At 41.8% G+C, this 19,422-nt stretch overlaps 1 protein-coding gene across 3 annotated transcripts in view; it reads right to left on the bottom strand.

Annotated features, from left to right (window-relative positions):
- TTC39A (tetratricopeptide repeat domain 39A) overlaps nucleotides 1–19,422 on the bottom strand; it is an 82,477-nt gene that overhangs the window by 43,541 nt on the left and 19,514 nt on the right. Inside the window, exons 2-5 of one of the 3 annotated variants that reach the window (XM_073643492.1) lie at nucleotides 19,183–19,287; nucleotides 10,855–10,986; nucleotides 4,889–4,965; nucleotides 3,750–3,817 (exon numbers count right to left, since the gene is read on the bottom strand). In XM_073643492.1, the coding sequence (XP_073499593.1) occupies nucleotides 3,750–3,817; nucleotides 4,889–4,965; nucleotides 10,855–10,986; nucleotides 19,183–19,287 (382 nt within the window). Of the gene's footprint in view, nucleotides 1–3,740; nucleotides 3,818–4,888; nucleotides 4,966–10,854; nucleotides 10,987–19,182; nucleotides 19,288–19,422 lie in introns of those variants that run through there. The other 2 variants (XM_073643494.1, XM_073643493.1) reach the window with 2 other exon arrangements.

The raw sequence follows: 19,422 nt of genomic DNA, 5'->3' as shown, positions 1-19,422 counted from the left end.
TTATGAATATTGGGGACCCATGAAGACTGGTGATGCTGGAATGGGGGAGAATATTATGAATATATTGCAAAATGTAATATTTATATACAGAGCAGTTAAAAATTCAGTATAGTCTTGGATAACCACCTTTAACATTATGAGAACACATCAAATTGAAGATGGTGTTTAATCTGCATGTTCTAGAGCAGGAGGAGCGGAGCAGAATGATATGTAGGTTTGTGGGAAAAGATTCACTATAAGTTCTAGAGTCTTCATTTAAATCCAGACTGAATATATGCTGGAGTCTAGTGGGCGGAGCTAAACTGTGATTGACAGTCTTTCCTGTATGACGTAGAGAGCTAGATGTCAGCCACTAAGCAAGTCCACCCTAAGTATGTAAGTGGGCCCTGGGACCTAAAAAGTCCCTTTGATCTATTGGAAAAGACCAATACTATTAAAGGCTTGCAATAATTGGGGGCCTGTTGGAGCTTTTGCATTGGGGCCCAAGAGCTTCAAGTTATGCCACAGAGTCCTCCCACTGGACTACTACTATTAGAAAGAGCAATAATTTCAATAAACAAAATACAAGTTATACTGAATCTTTTCCCAAAAACGTATATATAAATCTGCTCCGCTCCTCCAGCTCTGTCACAAGCTGCACACAGATAAGACTGCGGCTAGAATGTGACAGGTTCCCTTTAAGGAGAAAATATAATCAAAAACAGTTTATGGTTTAATTCAAGTTTTTGTTTTAAATCTATTTTTTTAATTGGCATGATCTTTACTAGAATAAATAAATAATAGTAAAAAAATTAATCATCTTGCAATTTTTACACTTTCTTTCAGGAAGAGTTTGCAGCAGTTTCCGTATCATCAGAGGGAGGATTACAATGACAGGTAACACCTCTATACATAGCTGATAACACAGGATCCACCAATCACAATAGGTGATATCACAGCTCACCTCCTCCTGTATAATGACTGATAACACCTCTATATACAGTATATAACACAGGATCCACCATTCACAATAGGTGATATCACAGCTCACCTCCTCACCTTGTACAATGACTGATAACACCTATATATACAGTAGATAACACAGGATCCACCATTCACAATAGGTGATATCACAGCTCACCTCCTCCTCCTGTACAATGACTGATAACGCAGGATCCACCATTCACAATAGGTGATGTCACAGCTCACCTCCTCCTCCTGTACAATAACTGATAACACTTCTATATACAGTAGATAACACAGGATCCACCATTCACAATAGTTATCACAGCTCACCGCCTCCTCCTCCTGTGCAATGACTGATAACACCTCTATATACAGTAGATAACAGAGGATCCACCATTCACAATAGATGATGGCACAGCTCAGCTCACCTCCTCCTCCTGTACAATGACTGATAACACTTCTATATACAGTAGATAGCACAGGATCCACAATTTACAATAGATAATGGCACAGCTCACCTCCTCCTGTATAATGACTGATGACACCTCTATATACAGTAGATAACACAGGATCCACCATTCACAATAGGTGATGTCACAGCTCACCTCCTCCTCCTCCTGTACAATAACTGATAACACTTCTATATACAGTAGATAACACAGGATCCACCATTCACAATAGTTATCACAGCTCACCGCCTCCTCCTCCTGTGCAATGACTGATAACACCTCTATATGCAGTATATAACACAGGATCCACCATTCACAATAGGTGATATCACAGCTCACCTCCTCACCTTGTACAATGACTGATAACACCTATATATACAGTACATAACACAGGATCCACCATTCACAATAGGTGATGGCACAGCCGACCTTCACCTCCTCCTGTATAATGACTGATAACACCTCTATATACAGTAGATAACACAGGATCCACCATTCACAATAGGTGATGTCACAGCTCACCTCCTCCTCCTCCTGTACAATAACTGATAACACTTCTATATACAGTAGATAACACAGGATCCACCATTCACAATAGTTATCACAGCTCACCGCCTCCTCCTCCTGTGCAATGACTGATAACACCTCTATATACAGTATATAACACAGGATCCACCATTCACAATAGGTGATGTCACAGCTCACCTCCTCCTCCTGTACAATGACTGATAACACCTCTATATACAGTACATAACACAGGATCCACCATTCACAATAGGTGACGGCACAGCCGACCTTCACCTCCTCCTGTACAATGACTGATAACACCTCTATATACAGTAGATAACAGAGGATCCACCATTCACAATAGATGATGGCACATCTCTCCTCCTCCTGTATAATAACTGATAACATCTCTATATACAGTAGATAACACAGGATCCACCATTCACAGTAGGTGATGTCACAGCTCACCTCCTCCTCCTCCTGTACAATGACTGATAACACCTCTATATACAGTAGATAACACAGGATCCACCATTCACAATAGGTGATGTCACAGCTCACCTCCTCCTCCTGTACAATGACTGATAACACCTCTATATACAGTAGATAACAGAGGATCCACCATTCACAATAGATGATGGCACAGCTCACCTCCTCACCTTGTATAATGACTGATAACACCTATATATACAATAGATAACACATGATCCACCATGTACAATAGTTGATATCATAGCTGACCTCCTCCTCCAGTACAATAACTGATAACACCTCTATATACAGTAGATAACACAAGATCCACCATTCACAATAGGTGATGTCACAGCTCACCTTCACCTCCTCCTGTACAATGACTGATAACACCTCTATATACAGTAGATAACAGAGGATCCACCATTCACAATAGATGATGTCACAGCTCACCTCCCCCTCCTGTACAATGACTGATAACACCTCTATATACAGTAGATAACAGAGGATCCACCATTCACAATAGATGATGGCACAGCTGACCCTACTCCCACTCTTATCCTGATTAGATGGTTCAATACAATGTTAATTTTCTGAAAGAACAGGAAGATAGAGTCTAAAAATGCCCCGGGGGGGGGGGTTAAATTTTTTCATACAGATTGTTAAGTTAAAATAAAATTACCAAAACATTTTTTAAAAATACATTTAATACAAATCCTGATTTAAACAATAAGTCAGTTTCAGATTACAGCTTCTTTTTAAGAATCCTAAGGACACAAAATAGAACATTTGCAGCCACATTCTATCTATCGTTATTTGTAAACAACTAATTCATATGGCAAGAGTTGGACCATTTTGGACAATTTTGAACAATTTTGGAACAAGTCAAGTCAGACATGTCACTGGAAGCAAGGATCACCAAGAAATGACTTGTCTACTTTGGACACATCATACGAAGGAGAACAATCGCTGGAGAAGGACATCATGGTTGGAAGAATAGAAGGAACAAGGAAAAGAGGAAGACCAGCAACCCGATGGCTTGAAACTATCAAGATAACAGTGGAGAAAACCCTGGTGGACCTATCTAGGCTGCACAAGATCGATCTTCCTACAGATCGTTCATCCATCAAGTTGCCATGGATTGAGACTGAGCAAAAGGCCAATAATAATAATAATAATTATAATAAAGAGTCAGACTGTTGTTTCCCTACACAATAAATTAATCTTGATTGTGCAGGGAAATAATGCAGGGGGTATAAAGCCACAGCGTGACTGCTGCATGTGAACGCAGCCTTACACTCTGATGACCTTAGAAAGCAAATATGAATATAAGATTATTATCTGCAATGACTAAAGTAGAACACTGACATGTCAGACCTGCAGGAATGTGAGGGCAGCTCTCAGGAGAAGACACTCAGCATAGCACACCTCTGCGTGGATCTCCTCTGCAACACAGAACAATCAGATCAGAATAATACGAGGAAATATAACACTGTTTGGTGGGAATATAACTGAGACTGCACATTTCCTAAACTTATGTTCCTTATTTGATAAAATACACTTAGATGGTTGTATATTCTGCCTTCTATATAACTGGAATATTTGTATCCACTAATCATTCTAGTGAACAGTGGGGCAGAGGCCAAATATATTCACTCGCAAAAAAGCTATATTTTGGGTTGCAGGCCCATGGGAGCTGGAAAACAGTCACCTATAGAAAATTAGGGCCCCGATTCATCAATTTTTTTAAAGTCAATTTTCTTATTTTATGTTGTGGTATTTGTTGACATTTTTTGTGCATAATCCTTCGAAATGGCGCATGTGGTCCCTGAATGTTACAAAATTCACTTTGTTTTTGTCTTTAAACTTTTTATTTGCAAAGTTTTAGTGCAAAAATTTCACAAAGTTTGCACAAAAAACTCCAGACACACATAAAATCACTCCAGGGGTAACTGGAGTAGATTTGTGCAAAAATATTGGGACTTTTTAAAAAGTCGAAATTGATGAATCAGCTGAATACATCTTATAAGGCGCAAATGAAAAACAGTCAAAAAACACCAAAAATACAATTATTTCTTAGAACAGACATTTCAGGACAACCCACAGGTCCTCTTTAAAGGTTTTTTCTGGGACTGCAAAAGCGATGGCCTATCCTTTGCTTATCAAATCAGTGGTGGTCCGACGCTTACCCCCTGAAAGAGCATTATTTACTGGGGTTGGCAAAAGTCGGATCTTCTCTAATCTGGCAATAATGGCCTTAACGAAGTGTTCGTGCAATGTTTTTCTATGGGGATGTGCACATGTCCGATTCTTTCTTCGGGCAGAGTCGGTCGGAAGAAAAAAAATCGCAGAATGCTCGATTTGCTTCCAATATTCGTAAGAGAGAAAAAATATGGTGGCGTGACCCTAGCCTAAGGGTACACTATCAATTTTTTAAAAACCTCATTAATTATCAATGGGAACCTAGGAAGCAAAAATGTCTGGTGAGAGATATGTGACATGAAGAATATTTATACCTTCTGTGAACTGATCTAGACTTTGGCCGTGGACTAAATTGTTGAAAGAGTCGACAACGGTAGATTTCTTCCTGAATCTGGTGGGAAGATAAAACACAAGGTTGTCACATTGATCCGTGAAGTGTACACAGTGACGTTTCCACAAACAGCGTGAGACACCGGAGGGAAAGACAAATAGGATCTAACCAGGACTAAAAAAAAAAAAAAAAAAAAAAAACCACAAAAAAATATTAGCAATGTAAATGTGAAGATGATGCCATTTCCATATGTAACATTGTGTTTTCCAGAAGATCTAAGCTCCTTACAAAGTAAAACCTACCACTGATGGAGGCTTGTATCATACAAAGTATACTGTGTGCAGAACAGCCGCTGAAGAACCAGACATTTCCATAAATTATACAGACAGGAAGGGAAATTGAGCACTTGCTCATAGGTTTTCCCAAAAATTACTGCTGATTACAAGAGATCCCAGCAATGGGATTCCCTATGATATATTAATAGGCTAGATTTCCATAAAAAAAAGTATCCAAAGGAGACAAACCTTTTTATTAACGCTCTATAATTATTATTATTATTATTATTATTATTATTGTGATTTTTATACAAAACATCTAAAATAATTTGTGATACTTAAAGGGGTCGGCCTCTACTCGGACAACCTCTTCTTAATCCATATGTTCCCCCCCCAGTAAAATAATAACACACTCACCTCCGATGCTGGTGCCATTCCAGCAATGTCGGCACTGGCTCTCCCAGGGCTTGCATGACATTTTTATGCTACACAATCCCTGAGGCCAATCAGCGCTGGCTTCACTCTCCCTTCATTTTGACAAATCAGACATCCGAAGGAAGTCAGAGGGCGGCGGCTCTCTTACACCCTCCAGATGTCAATTACGTTCATAGGAGAGAAGTGAAGCCAGAGCTGCCACAGGGACATTGTTATGTCACGTGAGCCCCGGGAGAGCCAGTGCCGACCCTGCTGGAATGGTACTGGGACCGGAGGTGAGAATAAGTGTTGTGGACAACTCCTTTAATTTCAACCCCTTTTATTTCCTCTGTGGTGGCACGGCAAGGAAATTGAACACTTTTGTTTATTCTGTTTTGGAATCCATGCATCTCTCCTAGGGTTCTGTGCTTTTTCTTGTAGGCGACATTTTACCCAGTCGATTGATTGAATGGGAAATTTGGATTTCCAAGGCAATGGTGCACAGGGTGCTGGGCAGAAAATTGCAGAAATAAGTAGTAACCTGGTCTGGCAGCTACAGAGAACCAAACTGGATGCTGGACAAGGGAAGTTGGAAACTTTTTTGCTCATCTCTAGACCCAGCAATGGGATCCCCTGTGATATGTTAATTGATAGGGGACCCTTCTAACAAAAAAAGGCTTTGTCCAAAGGAAAGAACCCCTTTTATCTTCGCTTTATAATGATTATGATGGCTAATTTTATGTAAAATATCAAACATTTAAAAAGTAAGTAAACTTTTCTTGATCAAGAATATCTGCCCACAGCAGTCGCTGGTATCCCTATTACGGATCCATACTACATGAATCTGTGATACAGGTCTGTGCGTTTCAATGCGATGTGTCAGCATCACTGATCATTAAATGATGCATTAAATAAACGTTATGTAAGTAACTACGTCTTTTTATTATAATGAGATATAATTACATCCATTCACTATATAATGTTAGGTGATTCAGACCAGAGAGTGAACAAAGTGCAGCGTAAAAACAAAGTAAATGTTGGAGCTTATGATCGTCCTTGAGATGAATGACATCATTATATTGAGTCACTTTGTTTTCTCTTCAGATTTCTCATGAAAAACATGAACAAATTGGGCTTGTCCTGCCCACTCAATTTGAATTCCCCCCGGTGTGCGCCGACGTCACAGGAATAGGCTTGCAGTGGTCACGCTGATGCTGTGACGCACACTTGCGCAATATGTATTGAACGGCCGCGCGTGCGCAGTGATAATCTGCTCCTGTGTGTGCGCAGTGATGATCGGCCCCAGCGCGTGATGCTGTGACCCACGCTTGTGCAATGTGTATTGAACGGCCGTGCGTGCGCAGTGATGATCGGTTCCCGCGCGTGCGCAGCGACGATCGGCTCACGTGCACGCGCGGGAGCCGATCGTCACTGCGCATGCGCGGGAGCCGATCGTCACTGCGCACGCACGGCCGTTCAATACACATTGCACAAGCGTGGGTCACAGCATCAGCGTGACCACAGCAAGCCTATTCCGGTGACGTCGGCGCACACCGAGGGCAATTCAAATTGAGGCGGCGGGACAAGCCGGACTGAATAAGGAAAGGAACACCCATATGACTAAACGAGCAAGTAAGATTTAAGTACAGAAAGTGATTTTCACCAAAGATTACAGCACCGTTTCTAATGCAAAAAGCGTGTTAGTGATGCATATTGCATCACTAACAACAACCTGGGGACAGTTTACACACTCCAACTGACATGACAGGTTCCCTTTAAACTTTAAACGCCTTTGAACATGCTTTTTGTCCAGAAATGGAGTCTTGTGTGGTGAGAGTACATACAGGCCATGGAGGTTGAGTGCATTACTTATAGTTTTCTTTGAGACAATTGTACATTCTGATTCCAGGTCTTTCTGTAGCTCTCCACAGTTGATTCTTGGCTCTTGGACAACTCTTCTGATAATTATTTTCACTCTTCTGTCTGAAATCTTGCGGGGAGCAACTGGTCGTGGCTGGTTTATGATGAAATGATGTTCTTTCCACTTCTGGATTATGGCCCCAACAGTGCTCACTGGAACCTTCAGTAGTTTAGAAATTCTTCTGTAACCAATGCAATCAGTATGTTTTGCAACAATAAGGTTGCAAAGGTCCTGAGACAGCTCACTGGTTTTACCCATCATGAGATGTTTCTTGTGTGGCACATTTTTATAGGCCATCAGCTGAACCAGCTGATATTTTTCACTAAGTCTCAGGATTGCTTTCTAATTTCTGATTGATTTCAGCTTGGTGTCATAATAAAAATAATAATAATAATAATAATAATAATAATAATCTTTTTATTTATATATCGCCAACATATTCCGCAGCACTTTACAATTCAGACAATTTCCAGACATTATGGGCACTGTCCCCATTGGGGCTCACAATCTACATTCCCTATCAGTATGTCTTTGGAGTGTAGGATGAAACCGGAGAACCCAGAGGAAACCCACGCAAACACGGGGAGAACATACAAACTCCTTGCAGATGCTGTCCTTGGTGAGATTTGAACCCAGGACCCCAGCGCAGCAAGGCTACAGTGCTAACCACTGAGCCACCGTTTTGCCATTGTCATGACTTTCCATGGCTTTTTGCACCACTCTTTCTTCATGTGCTCAATACTTTTTCCCCTGTGTCATTTCTCATTATTACACACAGCTTAATGTACGGACATCTATGCTTTGATTTCTTTGCCTGTGTGGATTGGGTGAATTGTTACTGACATCTAGTGAGAATTTCATGTCAGTAGCACTTTAGAAATGCATTTACGTAGAAAATTGGTGACGTGTTTAATACTTATTCCACTCTCTGTGTATACACCCCCTTTGAAAAGTAAGATTTTAATCAATATAATCAAGAACAATTTCCAAAACTTTGACAAGACGGAGTTTCATAGAACATTTTTTTAACCCATATCATGAAAGTAAGGCTAATAATAAAACTTTCATTATAAAAAATTCAGTTTTACTCAAATTAATTGATGCAAAAATGAATGCACCCAACATTCAAAAACTACTACATCTAGTATTTTGTATGACCCCCATGGTTTGTAACGACGGCATCAAGTCTTATAGGCATGGAATGAACAAGTTGGCGACATATTACAACATCTATCTTTTCCATTCATCTCTTTTAGAGCCTGGATGCTGGATGGAGAGTGAGGACATCTTGTCTCTTCAGAACTCGTCATAGGTGTTTGGTTGGGTTCAGATCAGGAGACACTTGGTCACTGAATCGCTTTCACCCTGTTCTTCTTCAGAAATGCAACAGATGTGTGTTTTGTATCATTGTCATGTTGGAACAGTGCACGTTTACCAAGGGCACGGAGTGATGGTAGAACCTTCTCTTTCGATATAGAGCAGTACATCTGTAAATTCATGATACCATCAATGAAATGTAGCTCCCCGACACCAGCAGCACTCATGCAGCCCCACGTAAGAACGCTGACAACACCAGGTCTCACTGTAGGCACCATGCATTTTTGGAGCCATCAGTTCCAAAAACATTTACCTTGGACTCGCCACTCCTGAATATATAATCTCATTAGTCTTAACATTTTTCACCATGAGCCCCAAATTGTAGGAGGGCTTTTTTTTGTGAGTGGGTTAACTTGCATGTCGATTTTCTTCAACCCTTCTCATCAGAAGATGCTCCCGTTTAGGTGTTAACTTCCTTGATCAGCTTGGACATCACTGTGAGAAGGTTGAAGTAACATCCTTGTACCACTTTTGCTCCAGTATTCTGAGGAATAAGTAAAGCTTTGCAGATCTTCTTGTGGCCTTCATTTTTCTTATGTAAAGAAATTATTTTCTTTCTCAGGCCTTGTGACATTTCTCTTCCATGTGGTGCCATTGCTGACAGCATGAAATGGGCAGGTGTTTTCTTTGTTAAGTAACGCACTTTTATAGCCATCTTCCTGTTGGACACCTCTTCTTTGAATAATTAGACTTACTAATGGTTGAATTCTTGTGAATTCGAATTTTGTAGTCTAAATGTTAGCTTTGCTCCTAAAACTTTCATTGGGGTGGGCTCATTTTTGTAACATGGAACACAATGAATTTGTAAGGAAAATGACCTTTTTCATTATGTAAAATAACAAATCTTGTTTGCAATTAATGCTCCATATTTGGGAGCATTGTGTACTATGGTATCTCATAGCAAATGTTGATTCTGAAAGGAAACTAAAAGAAGTTCTGACTAATCTGTTGGGGTGTACTCATTTATACTGAGCACTGTATATATGTATGAAAAGAGACAATTATATGAATGCATCTTTTAAGTTGTCTAAAAATTTAATTATACATACTCATTTTATGTATAAATCTGCCTAATAGAATTTTTGTTTAAAAAAAGGTTTATCGTAACACATACAGTATATGTCATTAGCTTCTTAGCTCCACCCAAGAGCATTTTAGCTCCACCCCTGAGCTTCCCATTTCAATTGAACAGTATCCTAGCTGTAGTCAAATTTACAAAACACTTTCAAGTTTTGGTTCCTGAAAAATGTTTAGTTCGTTGGTGTATAGATCCACTTCTATACAGTGTATATAAATAAACAGAGACAATTATATACACCAGGACTAAGAACGCTACAGCGTTTGATTTTTATGGAGGGTATATTTTTTTCACTTTTTTAATGGATTAAATAAAATACCGGAATCTGGATCCTTTATCTTTTTTGGAGATTATATACACACATATTTTACATTATTTAATAACTAAATTATACATACTCATTATATATAGTCCACCTGATAGCATTTATTATTTATTCATTATTTACAAAAAAACTCCACGCCTAAGAGATTTCCTAACATAAATGTTATTAACATCTTATCTCCACCCCCGAGCATCCTATTTCTAATTAACAGCATCCTAGCCTATAGTTACATTTCACAAACCCTTGCAAGGTTTGGTTCCTCAACAATGTTTAGTCTTGTGAAACTTTTTAAAGGGGTCAAAAATTATTAGTAAAAAAAAGTAAAACTTGATTTATGTCTTGGGGTTAAAATGCCACATAATTCTCTACATGTACATTCATATATTGTTATGGTCCCTGTGTAATTTGGGCAGAGAGGTGCAATCTACTGATTTATTCAGGAACTCAAAGAAGACTCTCAAAGTCTGGTCCTCTCTGGGAACGTTCTTTCACTGCAGCGCCTGTTATTTGCCATCATTCCTCTGTAATATGTCACACATAGCTGACTCTGTATACCAACCTCTGACATACTGCCTGAGCCCCTTTCATAGCGTTCCCAGCGTTCACTATGTCCTGAGGATCAAATGTCATCATGGCTTGCATTTCCAGTATGATGGCATAGGTAAGAACATGGTACATACTCTCCTTGGACCTGTGTAATTAAAAAAGCATAATCGTCCATTATTATACTACTTCATTAAGTACAAACAAGACTAAGCAGATGACATAATTTCATACAACAAAAAAAAATAAAAATCAGAAGAAAAAGGGCCATGAGCACAATAGCGCCCCCTATCACATCCTTTTTCATATGTGGAATGTTTTAAGAAAAAATGGGCTCAGGTATTTTATATTATTACTCCTCTACACTCCTCTATGCTCATTTTTCCTAAAACAGACAAGAAAGGGAAAAAATGTCCTAAATGGCTAAGGACCCTACCATATTTTACCAATAGTAGCTCAATCCAAAAAAAACAAAAACCTTAAAAAGTTTAGAAGAACAAACCTTATATAGGGTTAATTATTCCAAGTGCCAGGGTTTACATTACATTAGAGGCTCAATCTGCCCAGGTTTCATCTAGCAGCATTCACCATTTATATAAGGCAGATGTGTGCACGTCATGTATGGAGCAGCCTCAGAGGCTGAACTCACTACACACTGCGTGGGAGTCTGCTGTGTTATACAGCTGGCAGCCAAGACTAATAGCTGGAATCAAAGCAAGCTCCGATCATAGCAGCTTAACCTCATAGATACCAATGTCATCATGACAGCGACATGTAAGAGTTTGGAAATGAGGGATCTGATTCCCATGAGCAGCGGTGTAATGATCGCGGTTGCAGAGGGTGTGACCGGGCCTGTGCGGGAGGAGGACCCGCTGACACCTGCGCATATTTCAGCTGGATGTGAGTCCAAGGATGCACATTCAGCTGAAAAACAATGCTGTGCAGACACCCGCCAACTCTCTGCACCACAATACATGCAGCCAGCCAATCAGAGGATGGGGGACAGATGTGCCAGGAAGGGGCTCAGGATAGGGGACATATATACCAGGATGGGGGACATGTATACAAGGAAGGGGCCCAGGTTGGGGAACATATATACCAGGATGGAGGATAGATATACCAGGAAGGGTCCCAGGATGGGGGACATATAGACCAGAAAGGTGCCCATAATGGGGGATATATATACCAGGATAGGGGCACAGGATGGGTTACATATATATCTACTATGGGCCCAGGATGGGCTGACATATATACCTGGAAGGGTCCCAGGATGGAGGACATTAGTACAGGATGGGGGACATTACTACATGATGCAGGGGGGCACGTATGTCTTTATATGACTTCGAATTCTACAAGGGCCCATACATCTGACCAACATACAGGGGGACCCAGGTCCAAAATTTGCACTGGAGCCCATCAAACTCTAGTTACGCCACTGACCATCAAACTCCTCGTAACATCAATGTGGCATGCCAATGACACAGTCATGGCAGCTGGGGAACCTACTGAAAGCCTTCATGTCTCCCATGTTTGTACACCTATGAAGCCCCAGCTTCTGGCCAGGCTTCATAAGAGATAAGTAATTTTACAATACACTGCAAAACTACTGAATTTCTGTGTATTGTATCAGCAATCAATTGATCGCAAGTTCAAGTCCCCTAGGGGGACCAATAAAAAATGTAAAAAATGTAAAAAAAGATACATTGAAAAATATTAAAAAAAATCTAAAACATTTAAATATTTGGTTCTGCTCCATGCATAACTGTCTTAAAGAGTAATCGTTGTTTTAATTTGTATTTCATAATTCAATAGTACACATGAAAATAAGCAACTTTGTAATATATCTTATCAGAGAAATCCGATTCTGTTTCTTTCTCTGCCGGAACTCATCATTCATTCCCAAAATTCTTAATTCATGGGTAAAATCTGTATTCAGTGAAGACAGATTATTACATTACTGAGATAAGAGATGGCAGTTGCTGCTGATGAGATTCTATGGACAGAGGAAGAGGGAGGAGCTAGTGGCAGAGCACCTCCTCCCCTTCTCCATAGAATCTCATCAGCAGCAACTGCCATCTCTTATCTCAGTAATGTAATAATCTGTCTTCACTGAATACAGATTTTACCCGTGAATTAAGAATTTTGGGAATGAATGATGAGTTCAGGCAGAGAAAGAATCAGATTTCTTTGATAAGATATATTACAAAGTTGCTTATTTTCATGTGCATAATTGATTTATGAAATGTAAAGGAAAAGGACGGTTACTGATTAACTAATAACATATCATAATTTTATCCCATGAGGTGAATGGAAATAAAATAGAAATGGCAGAATCGCTGTTTTTTTGGGTCACTTTACTTCCAAACAAAAACAGAATAAAAAATAGAAAGTCATATGGACTTAAAAATGGTAATGATAAAAACTACAGCCTGTCTAACAAATAAACAAGTCCTGATACTACTCTACCGACAGAAAAAGAAAACAGTTATAGCTTTTGGAAGGCAAGGAGAAAAAAATAGAAAGTGAAGAAGGGCCCTTGGAATTGGGTCACCCAATGGCCACATACACCTGGAGCCGACCCTAATTATACTACATGGTTTATAAGCAAATATAAAGCAACCACCTTATCACTCATGTTCTCCTGTCTCTTCACGTGCAATTTTGCTCTAACAAAAGATCTGGAAGTCGTGAAATCGGTAGCTCTGAACATGAATTGGACCTCAATATTCTCACATACCAAGTTAGGGAGGTGCTAGGTGGACCATACTTATTGTCAAGGTAAATAACTCACAGTTTTGGGTGGTAGCGTGGTTGGAGATTGAGTCATGAAAACACTGAACTTTATGTTTAAGTCAAGAAGTTATACAACTTAAGGCCCCGTCACACTTAGCGACGCTGCAACGATCCAGACAATGATTCGACCTGTCAGGGATCGTTGCTGCGTCGCTATGTGGTCGCTGGTGAGCTGTCAAACAGGCAGGCTCACCAACGATCAGGGGAGCAGCGACATCGTGGAAAGAATCTTTCCACGATGTCCTGCTCCTGGTTACCAGCCTGCTGCTGAAGCAGGAGCAGGCTGGTAACCATGGTAAACATCGGGTTACTAGGGGCACACGCGCTCCTAGTAACCCGTCGTTTATCATGGTTACCACTCTGCTACAGTGAGCGGGAGGTTACCGCTCACTTTAGCAGGCTCATAACCATGATAAACAACGGGTTACTAGGGGCACGTGTGCCCCTAGTAACCCGATGTTTATCATGGTTACCAGCCTGATCGCTGCTCCCGCTGGTCACACACAGCGATGTGTGCTGACCAGCGGGAGGGCAAAGACCAAAAAATGGTCCAGGACACTTTGCAGCGATCAGCGACCTCACAGCAGGGGCCTGATCGCTGCAAAGTGTCACACATAGCGACATCGCTGGTGAGGTCGCTGTTGCGTCACCAAAACCGTGACACAGCAGCGATCTCGCTATGTGAGACGGGGGCTTTAGGTTCAAGAATCTCAACATTGAAAGTCTGGAGAAGCCCTGATGGCCTTAGACATTACTATTTTAGGAGATAATTTGCAAGGGCAAGTTGCATATCCATGTATACTGCGGTGTTCACACCTTCATCAAGGAACAATGGATCCACAACTTGCATAGTCAAAGAGGCCTGATAAGTGTCATCCTGTACAAGCCGCACAAGGGGAACACAGGGCTGTATTTCATGGCCCCACCCTATAATTATATGAGCGGTTATACTTTAAAGGCAACATACACTAAGTTAAGCAACTTTCCAGTCTTCAATCTTTATTAAAAATGTTCTAAGCCCAGTCTGTAAATCCTTTATCTAGCTGAGTGCTTTGCAAAAATGTTTCAGAGCTCCTGTTCCTGGGTCCGATGGCTCTCTCTGCTCTCCACATCCCTTCTCTCATTCCTTGATTACATTTACCCGGCCATCTGGCTTTTTTTTCTCCGGTGTTCTACAGTGGAAAACTGAGATCTGATTCATATTTTCTATAGAATTGTTCCCATTCATTCAGCTCGCACGGTAATGTTGCGTTTTTTGATTTAGTTCAAAAGTTTTATAGTAGTAAATAAAAATACTTTAATGTTTATGATCAGTTGAGGAGCAAAAAAAATGGTCGTAATGACAAGGATAAATAAAAATACAGTCTCAGTGTTAGAGACAGCAGCAGGGAGGGAGTTGTACCCAGATCTCAAATTTAGCCAAGGGAGAAAAATCTACAGTCTCAGGAGGGGCAGAAAAAAGAGGCTATAGAAAAGGAGGAAAGCACAAGAAGAGGAAATGAGTGCAGGAGAGAAGCTGTCTGGATATTCAACCCACAACGATGGAAGCACACAGACCTCACTTCCAACCTTCATTACTGTGAGAGACGCTCCCACATGAGAAAAATCCGAAACTTGACTCATGCTGCAAACTGAATATCTGGTGTCTGAAAATGAATGAAGGATTGAAGATTTGCAGACGAAAACTTAATGCAAGTGTTTTAACTGGAGGAAATCGCTAACCTATGTAAAAATAATTTTTCCATGTCAAAGATGTCCAATGACTTGAACTTTAATTATCACACTAACAGATAAAGAAGAATGTTCACTTGAGCTTCTAAAACCTGGACAAAGCAGTTAGAACAGGAGACATTGCAGGGGCGGAACTACCGCCCGTGCAGCCGGTTCATTGAACGGGGGCCCCGAGGGAGAGGGGGCCCCTCCAGCCTCCAGCAGGGCCGCCATCAGGGCATGACTGCCCTGACTCCAGTATGGGGTCCGGCCGGTAGGGGCCCCCTCGGGGGCCCCCCTCTTGTGCGTCTCTCTCCTCATGGGGCCCCCGGCCCCATGCTATGCGCCGGGTCCGGGACATTTCAGCGCTGAGCTGCGCTGTTGCAGCAGCGCCTTCATGATTCCCCTGACTTCCGGTCATGTGACGGTGCCGTCACATGGCCGGAAGTCAGGAGAACCTGCTGTCAGCGATTTGGACGAGCGCCAGGATTCTGCAGGGATCGCATGGGGGTAAGTATAACAAGTTTTATTTTTTTTAAAATACAATTAACTAGGAGTGGAGAGATGGGAGATGCACGTGTGTGTGTGTGGGGGGGAGATGGGAGATGCACATGTGTGTGTGTGGGGGGGGGGGAGATGGGAGATGCACATGTGTGTGGGGGGGGGATGGGAGATGCACATGTGTATGGGGGGGGAGATGGGAGATGCACATGTGTGTGGGGGAGAGATGGGAGATGCACATGTGTGTGTGGGGGGAGATGGGAGATGCACATGTGTGGGGGGGGGGATGGGAGATGCACATGTGTGGGGGGGGGAGATGGGAGATGCACATGTGTGGGGGGGGGATGGGAGATGCACATGTGTGGGGGGGGTGGGAGATGCACATGTGGTGGGGGGGAGATGGGAGATGCACATGTGTGGGGGGGGGAGATGGGAGATGCACATGTGTGGGGGGGGGGATGGGAGATGCACATGTGGTGGAGGGGGATGAGAGAGGGGCACATGTGGGGGAGGGGGATGAGAGAGGGGCACATGTGGGGGAGGGGGATGAGAGAGGGGCACATGTGGGGGAGGGGGTGAGAGATGTGCACATGGGGGGGGGATGAGAGCTGCACATGGGGGGGTTTGAGAGCTGCACATGGGGGAATTGGGAGTAGGGGGATAATGAGCTGCACATAACGAATGTGGGGTGGGGGAGAGTAAATGATAAATGATGATGGGGTGGGGAGAGCACGGACATGATATAATGAATTGGGGCAGGGGGTGCATGTAAATATTGAATGCGGGGAGCAGGAAGTATAGAGTAGGGGGCGTTGCGGATGCAGGAGTGTGACTGGTAACAAATTGGCGGAAAGAGTAGAGGTTCTAATTAAATTATATATTAAGTGCCTATTTACAGTTAATGGGGGCACAGTGGTGGATTACAATTTATATTTGGAATGGTAGGTTGCATAATAACTAACCATATATTGATGGTGGATGCACGTCTGTATTCAGCTGCGTAATGTAGAAGTTGGGGAATGTGCTCTAGATAACTGTGTTATTTTATGCAGAGACGAGTCCTGGCTGGAAGACGTGATGGCGGTCTGTGCTGGATGAAGGAGAAAAGCGAAGATGAAGGACTTCACCTAGAGACGTCACCGGTGAGTCAGTCTATTACATGTACACTGTGTATAATGTCACTGGTGATCACTGTATTACCTGTACACTGACACTATATACAGAGCTCCTGTGTATAATGTCACTGGTGATCACTGTATTACCTGTACACTGACACTATATACAGAGCTCCTGTGTATAATGTCACTGGTGATCCCTGTATTACCTGTACACTGACACTATATACAGAGCTCCTGTGTATAATGTCACTGGTGATCACTATATTACCTGGACACTTACGTTATACATACCATGTATAGAGCTCCCGTGTATAATGACACTTATGGTAATATTAGTAATGTGGTGGTAATATTAGTAATGTAGTGGTAATATGTGGTCTGGTCATGGTGTGGCAGTTTTTCTCCCTTCTGTGTGGTATTATTCGGTCACTATGTTGTGGTAATATGTGGTCTGGTCATGGTGTGGCGGTATTCCCTGTATGTGGTATTATTGGTCATTTAAAAAAAAAATGTATATGACACATTCCCTTAAAGAAAACTAAATAAAAATATATCTAAAAAGAGTATTGGATATTTTAAGAAAATTTTAATAGGTTAGAGTAGGGCCCGCCCAGAAGAGTCTACCTTATCGTGGTGGCGGCTTTAAAAATCTTTTGGCCAAAACAAAAGCTGATGGCTATGTATGTGGCGCCGTCACATGGCAGAACATCAGGAGAACCTGGTGGCAGCGACGTGGACGAGCGCCAGGATTCTGCAGGGATTGCATGGGGGTAAGTATAACAAGTTTTATTTTTTTTAAATACAATTAATTAACTAGGAGTGGGGGGAATCAGAGATGCACAGGGGGATGAGAGATGCACATGGGGGGGGTGAGAGATGCACATGGGGGGGTGAGAGATGCACATGGGGGGGTGAGAGATGCACATGGGGGGGTGAGAGATGCACATGGGGGGGTGAGAGATGCACATGGGGGGGTGAGAGATGCACATGGGGGGGTGAGAGATGCACATGGGGGGGTGAGAGATGCACATGGGGGGGATGAGAGATGCACATGGGGGAATGAGAGATGCACATGGGGGGGATGAGAGATGCACATGGGGGGGATGAGAGATGCACATGGGGGGGATGAGAGATGCACATGGGGGGGATGAGAGCTGCACATGGGGGGGATGAGAGCTGCACATGGGGGGGTGAGAGATGCACATGGGGGGTTATGTTTACATAACTTTGTTGCCTTATGAAGGGCAGGGGGGGCCCCCCAAAATTTCTTGCACAGGGGCCCACTACAGTCTGTGTCCGCCCCTGAGACATTGTATATGGAAAAGTTAAGTCAAAGAAGATCTTCTTCTGGAATTTTCACATTTAAACTCAGTACCTCCTCTAATTGCCGCTGTTCCGCTGAACAGTTTTTCATTTTCTTCTGCGCCCATCCAATCCAATAAAGAATCAACTGTTCCTTTCGACCAACTAATTGGGCGTGTACTACAGAACTTCTCTGTGGGCGTTTGCATTTTCCCCCTCTGACACTGGCCAATCGCAACATGGCCACACCCACACAAAAAAAAGTTCTGTGGTACACGCCTAACTGCTTGAAGGGAAAATCTGCACCATTATTACTGAAGGCGGCATAACTTTGGAACAGAGGAGCACAGAAGAAAAACTGTTCTAGAATCAGTTGAGCTGCAACAATTAGAGGAGGGACTCTGTTTAAATCGCAAAATCCAGTAAAAAGTCCCCTTTAAGTCTTTTATAAAAAAAAAAAGGAGATACAAAATACACTAAAAAAAAAAATCAATGGTTAAGTAGACACCAAATTCCGATTAGGGGATTTATTCTTTTTCTATGCAATTTTGATCAAAATAGTGTTAACCAGATACTCTATGTTATTTACATATCCTAATACAATTTACTTAATTACTAATTATAGGGTATATTTATCTTGTGTTTTGTCTGTGAAATGGCCACAGTGTGAACGTGCTCTTACACATTGCACGTACACCAACTTATGCTCCCACTCATCTCTTTGGTTTTACAATACAAATTGAGTCAAGCAAGCTCACCTAAAAGTTATATGCACATAATCAAGTGTAGAAGCTGAAGACAAAAAATGTCAAACACATAAAAAATCCAAATATGAACTCCTACAAGACAAATCCTGAGAGCGTGAAGCCGTCCTGAAACATGATTGAGCTTGTGATGACGCCCTAGGTTGTGATACTTACTTGCCCTGGAGGAAGGTGAGGGCCTCCTGGAATTTGTTGTTCAAGAACATATCCAACGCGGTCATACATTCTGACAGAGAGCTCTTCAAGTCTGAGTCCACCTGCCTGGACAGTCAAAGGTGAGATCAGATCAGCTGATATATAAATGTTTGTATCATATTAGAAACAATTACATATCATATTTGTAAATATGTATATTAGTATGATGTAAAATAAAAAATTATATTGTAGTATAGTGTT

The sequence above is a fragment of the Phyllobates terribilis genome, unplaced genomic scaffold (assembly GCF_046119375.1).
Source record: "Phyllobates terribilis strain yellow unplaced genomic scaffold, ASM4611937v1 Scaffold_8__6_contigs__length_399053987, whole genome shotgun sequence".
NCBI lineage: Eukaryota > Metazoa > Chordata > Amphibia > Anura > Dendrobatidae > Phyllobates > Phyllobates terribilis.
This window is presented reverse-complemented; position numbering and strand designations above follow the sequence as displayed.